The 6,612-nt window shown below is 35.6% G+C and overlaps 1 protein-coding gene across 1 annotated transcript in view; it reads left to right on the top strand.

The window, feature by feature from the left end:
• The first annotated feature begins 287 nt into the window (after nt 1-287).
• The window catches only part of LOC136846262 (protein amalgam-like), a 56,421-nt gene continuing 50,096 nt past the window's right edge, over nt 288-6,612 (top strand). Inside the window, exon 1 of the mRNA XM_067117071.1 lies at nt 288-413. Within this exon, the coding sequence (XP_066973172.1) occupies nt 288-413 (126 nt within the window). The remainder of the gene's footprint in view (nt 414-6,612) is intronic.

Here is a 6,612-nt window from a genome sequence, read left to right as displayed (position 1 = left end):
TGAATGCCTTCCTGCTGGAGGAGGCGGAATATGCTTACCCAAGTTTCTAGCAATGGGACTCCGCCATTTTGAATTATACTTTTGGAAACAGAGCCGTGAAAATTGCTTTCTTTGTGTTGCTTAATCACACTACAACTGTCTTTTGGTTGGAGGTACTGCGAAAGCTAAATGCGTCAGCTGTATTCTAAAAGTACCGCTCACACGACAGCAAAGATTAGATTCAGAGTAATTGTGTCTCAAGATGACAAGAAGATTATTCGAAAATGCTTATAACTAGGAAATTAAAAATGGCTGCAAACCAGTATAACAATTATCTTGAAGGGTTTCTCTATGCACCTAGAAAGCTGGACAAACTGGCTTATCTCTCTAATTATCTGGCGGATAAGAAAGGGATTATTGAAAGAATCCTGAAGGTAAGTATTGAGAAGACAAGAACAAGACGGAATGAACGATCAAATTGTCATCTCATCTCATCTCCGTAACTCGGAGACATGGTACCCTTGGCAGGTATCAGAGGAAGCCTGAGAAATGACAATTTTTCTCTCTGGTTAGCGGAAAAACGAAAGGAATAGCATCTGTAGAACAGAGAGAGCGAAGAAAGTTTCCGTGCTGGAGGATAAAAAGTAGACATATAAAAAAATAACCTCACAGGGGTTGGTTGGAAGATTTGCTATTAATTCAATTCTGTCAAGAGGGACACACACACACATAGTACTCCATTTTGCCTCCAAACACCAAAATTAAAGCAAAAATCTCAAACAGGTTTCCCACGGACACTTTCATTTCTGACAAAACCATAACAGAAGCTGATGCTCTGACTGGTTGCTGTTCTCTTCGGTTGAATTAGTCAGCCAATAATAAGGCATCAATCTAGCTACGTAACAAGGCAGTGTCTTTGCTTATTATCCTTTCTGTTGTTTGTATTCTTCATACTTTCACATTCCTATTCATAATATATGCAAGTTTACATACGTGGATATCTTATAATATCATGGCACTCGTGAAATGAATAATATTTTATCTCTCCTCTAAAATGTATTAGCAAGGGCGTGGCAGGAGAGAGAACAGACCATTTGTCAAGACCCAGTTTGCATAGATACCATTCTCTCTCTCTCTCTCTCTCTCTCTCTCTCTCTCTCTCTCTCTCTCTCTCTCTCTCTCTCTCTCTCTCAAGTTTCCCTGTGGAACTGAGGGTGAACAGACACGATGACAAACTTCTGAAATGCCTGAAAATTGTGACTTTCAGGACTTTTCTCAGTCATCAGATTCTGTCGGTCGACCCCCTGGATAATCTCTTGTGAAAGGAAATCTATATTTAAGTAAAAATTTTTGTTTAAGGACCATTGGCGCCAGTTTGGATTTGCATGAAGAAAACTCGTGCAAAAGATTAAAAAGATCATGATTAGCAAAAAATACATAAAGAAAATACTTTTCCACAAATCTTGAAAAAGAAAAAATTACATTACTAAAAGAAAAAGCAACACAATCAGAATGAAAGAAAGGGAGAATGATACGAGAGAGATGATAAAAAACAATAAATGATTAATGGGTGAATTGCAATACCGTATGTATGAATGTATAAAAGTGAGGCCGAGGCAGTTTTGCCGTTTTGTGGAAATTAAAACAGGAAAAACATTTATTATGTATTTTTCGTTTTGATAAATTGCCATAACACTTATGTTGATGAAAATGGCGGATTTATTTCGAGCTGAAATATGGAAAGCGTGAAATTAATGATGGGTTAAAGGGAATGTGATGGGAAGGTGGCATCGTTGTACGTACGGCTTGCTATTTAATTTTCTTAATTGCTCTCCCCCTTAATAACATGAGAGATCTTTCATTATCTGTGAGTTATAAAGCTCCCTCTCCCATGCGACAGAACCATTATGAAAAATAAGCTCACTAAGATATGCAAAGTCATTATTCGTGTTTATTTTAACCAACGAAAAAAAAATATTTGTAAAGATGATATAAAGACTTCATCTCCCTCCATCTACTTTCGTTATTACTATTACTGTCGGTATGTTTATTAGTTGAAGCTATTTTCTGTGAAATGTAATTTATATTATTTCGACGGTAATAAGAGATTTAGATAAAGAATTTCAACAAAAATATACGTAAATAAACTTACCTAAAGTCCTTTTATAATAATCATTATCTATTAATTCTTTACATTGTTTATTTACTTCTGCATGTATTCATTTCTATGTTTAACTGGTATTTATTTATTCATTCAACAATTGCAAACCCAAGAGTGATTTATTGCAGTTTACCGACAAAGGAAACTGACAGGAGAATTAATGGTCTTGAAATATTACCAACATTTATTTATTGTGTCACTCTTGCAGTTTTCCTGTTTGGAAAATGAAAGTCAGTGATTTTATCTTTTAGGTCACTGACTTAATTACAAATTAGTTACCTTATATATATTTTCTATGTATTTGTATGTTTATTTTTTTTTTTGTAAAAATTTTCACCTTGTAAAAATTCTTATTGATTATCAAAAAGAGAATTATTGAATTGTACTTTTATAATATATTTTTGGTGGTCAGCCAACAGTGCTCTGAAGTCTTGCAGACGCCACAACATCTCACCTTGCAAAACATTTTGGTGTGACCCTGCCTTTTACAGTTAAAGCAACGGGCCTGTGACATTGAACCCACTGAATCCCTACTATGCTCCGTCTTGGCACACAGCCTTGTAGAAGGGAAACTACAATCACCCTGTGGCAGGTGCATTGGAATAGCTCTGGAAGCCTTTGGTATCCCATTCATGAAAGTGCTATCCACAACAGGACATTTCGACAGGTGTTTGCGAACCTGCGAGAAAAGCAAGGCTTCATCAGACCCCTTTTCTATCCTTTCATCAAAACTATCTACTATGGCATCAGGAACATCATTAAGCATCCGTGCAAACTGAAGCAATTTCTCAAGGTCATCCACAGAAATATTGTTACCCTTTACCCAACTAGACGTTCTTAATTTCTTCGAAATATCCCTCGCAGCATCAAAGCATCTGGAGCTAAATCTAACCAAAGAATCCTGGCCCTTGCGAATCTTCAAGAGCGACCTAAGGTCTCGAACCGCATCTCCGGCTTCAGCCATCCCATATGCTGACCTCAGAAACCTCTTGAGATCGTCCCATGTCTTACAATTTCCAAACTGATGACTCCGACAACGTTGTCCGATGTCTCCTTTATCTAAACTGAGGAATCCTTTTGCTTCATTCAAAGCCTCTACCCCATCGGTAATTTTTTGGCGACCAAGTAATTCGACACACCCTCTATAAAAATTTCGAGAGGTGCCGGAAGAACCCCATCAACGAACCCCGGAAATGGCTGAACCCCGGAGGCGACCGACGTAAACTATCTGCAGCGCCCTCCACCATATTGTCGGGATTCATAAAACTCCAGATCTCATCTTCATATACTAACAGAAATTCCCAAAGAAAGTCTTCGTGAAGAGAAATGGGAAATTCTCCGAAAGAGAAAAAAAGGAAAAAGAGAAAGGCAAAAAAAAAAAAAAAAAAAGAAAAAAAGAAATGTTTACCCAATAGCGTAAGAATATTTATTCCTAATAACCCAACAACCGTCGAGCAATTATCAACATAATAACCTAAGGTCCCCAAAAATTAATCAAAATAATAAAAAACAAAGTATTTCTTAATCCCCAATTAGTTCCTAATCGCCGATGCGAACTGCGAAAAATACACAAGTCGCTCCCCGTAACACACTACCCCACTCTACCCCCACATACATATAAAACGGACTTCAAAGAGAATGGGAAGGAAGGGGGGCTACCCCACCCTCGAAAGTACGTCACTGATACTATACCCGAGTGTAGTAAAACACGGGCTCACTGCTTACGCAAACAGAAAAAAAAGAAAAAAAAAAAAATCACTCGGTCGCCCATGAACCGGCTTATTCCCTAAATAATAAACCAACATAAAAAAAAAACTCTCACGTAAAATATCCCCTTCCTCTTCAAAACCCTCTGTGCAAAAATGCAAAAATACCTAAAAAAAACAATTCCTAACCTGAAAAAAACAAAAACACAAACCGACGCTCTATATCAAACAAACAAATAAGGAAATAAAAACACAAGTTTGAAACACATACTACGGTGTATTACACTCCAAGAGCAGGCCATTAGCTACTGAGGTTCAGAGTTCTAACCCATTAGAACCTCCCTAATTGAAGTCGGTCCTGAAAAAACGTTGTTCTTCATATATATAAAAATTCATTATCATCGCAATGAATAATTCACACATACGAACGGGAAAGCGACCAAGAAGCATCATATTAAATGTCTCTTAGATGTTAATATAAATATAAACATATATATGATATATATATATATATATATATATATATATATATATAGGAGGTTTTCTTTTAGTTTTCATTTTATTTATATATATAGGATTATTTATTTGAGTTTCATTTTTAATTGCTCAAAGTACTGTACAAAGTGTTGGCTTTGATATATATTTTCAGAAGATGGTCAGTCCTGTTGGCTGGGCTTTTATTTAGATATTTTTATTTAGAAAGAGTGATCTTGAAATGTATTTGAAACTATTTATGCTAACAATAAGAGGCAATATGCATTAGGAAAGCTGAAGGTTTTGGTGCTGAAATAAAGCTATAAAGATTTACTAGAAAAATAAGAAAAAAATGCTTCTGCGAACATAGATTATCCCATTTTGAGATCAGTTATAATAATGAAGACAACAATAAGCGTAGCACTTTTATTCTAAGAGAAGAAGAAGATCAGAAAAAGACTTTCGTGAGCAACAGACTTGGAAAATGACCAGATGGGGAAATCTAGAAGACGGAAGCTGGATGCGAGATTTCACTGAGTCTGGATTATTATTGAATGTCCCTTTGATGATTGGATGGAATGTGCCCGAACGTTTACATCTCTCTCTCTCGCTCTCTATCTGAAATACCATGGGTCTTTATATAATTCCGAGTCTGGTATTGCATCGCACTAATTGAAGATTAGACGAATGTGTTTTCATAGATATCCTCCAAGTTCAGCCGACAAATGAACTGACTCTCTAGTTTATGAAGATAACTGGAAAAAAATTAAGTATTTTTTTTTAATTTATTAAAAAGTTATATAACTTTTAACCTCAAAATTATGTACCTATATTATATTGTTTCTTTAATATTGCAGTTGATATATTGACAATAAAAGTCATACATTCAAACTTCTCAATCACGTTTCACTGCCATTTTTTAATTATGGTTGTTTCGCCCCCAATACTGCTGAGACTAATAAACATTTAAATATTCCTTACAATAAAGTGTTAGAAATAATAAACAACAAAACTGAAGCAATCTAGAGATTTTCTCTTAATTGCATCTCAGATGTATATTGTGTAATTACAGGAATCTTCAAACTAAGCCCATTACCAATTGACCAAGACTAATAAATACAACTAAAAGAAAATATTGGCAAACGGAATATAATCTGAGAAGCAAAATAAAGTTATTGAAAAGTTTTTGAAGTTCCTAGGTAAGCTGTTTCCCTCCAACTGTTATGTGTTGTGTTTGTACATGCAAGGGGAAGTAAAATTTGGATAAAGATGCGAAGGGAGTTACTCTCGGAAAACTGAATTTCAAAAAGGAATTCCGAAGCTCATGTGAACGATTATCTCGAGAGCTTTGCTGGCGTGGATGATTGATGGGGAGTCTTAAGGAAGAAAGGAAGGCTGTGGGAGGTATTGGAAGCTAAATTGCATTTTATAGTAAAAGAATTTTAATCAGAATTTAATTTTCGTAACCACCAGTTTCTCTTCATTTTAGTTTTTATATAACTGCGGTTCCGAATAGCTCTTTTAATTTATTAATTTATCTTTTTCTTTTTAATGAGTGAGATCTCTTCTCTCTGTATTTCCCTTTACTTCCTCTTACTTCCTCCTAATGAACACCATATACTTTGGCCCCTGTGGGCTTGTTCCATGTGAATAGGTTTCATCTTCTGAATAATAATAATAATAATAATAATAATAATAATAATAATAATAATAATAATAATAATAATAATAATAATAATTCGATTACATTTATGTATCAAAATTTCGTGTCTATGATAAACTAAAATCTTTCCCTTTAACTTGAACATAATATTCTAACATTCACTCGGCCTGCAAAATCTTGGATGTTATTCGAGACAGACCTTTATGCATTTTGCCACGCAGGGGAGGGAGTAGTGCCCTCAGTGCACCTCACACGGTGCACTGCAGAAATTATTTAAGGTTCGTTGCAGCATCCTTCGGCCCATAGCTGTAACCCTTTCATTCCTTTTACTGTACTTCCGTTCATATTCTCTTTCTTCCATCTGACTTTCCTCAACCCTCTCCTAACAATTGTTTCATAATGCAACTGCAAAAGGTTTTCCTCCTGTTACGCCTTTCAAACCTTTAAACCTTTTACTGTCAATCTCCATTTCGGCGCTGAATAACCTCATAGGTCCCAGCGCTTGGCCCTTGGCCTAAATTCTATACTCTATTCAATTTATATATTTTGGCTGGTCCTCACAAAAGTCAATTCAATATCGCTATTCATGTTCCTGTTGACTTTCCCCAGAAAGTTTCGTAGCCAGTGAG

The sequence above is a fragment of the Macrobrachium rosenbergii genome, chromosome 15, assembly GCF_040412425.1.
Source record: "Macrobrachium rosenbergii isolate ZJJX-2024 chromosome 15, ASM4041242v1, whole genome shotgun sequence".
NCBI classification, from domain to species: Eukaryota; Metazoa; Arthropoda; class Malacostraca; order Decapoda; family Palaemonidae; genus Macrobrachium; species Macrobrachium rosenbergii.
Note: the sequence above shows the minus strand (reverse complement) of the source record. Positions and strands in the feature narration are given on the sequence as shown.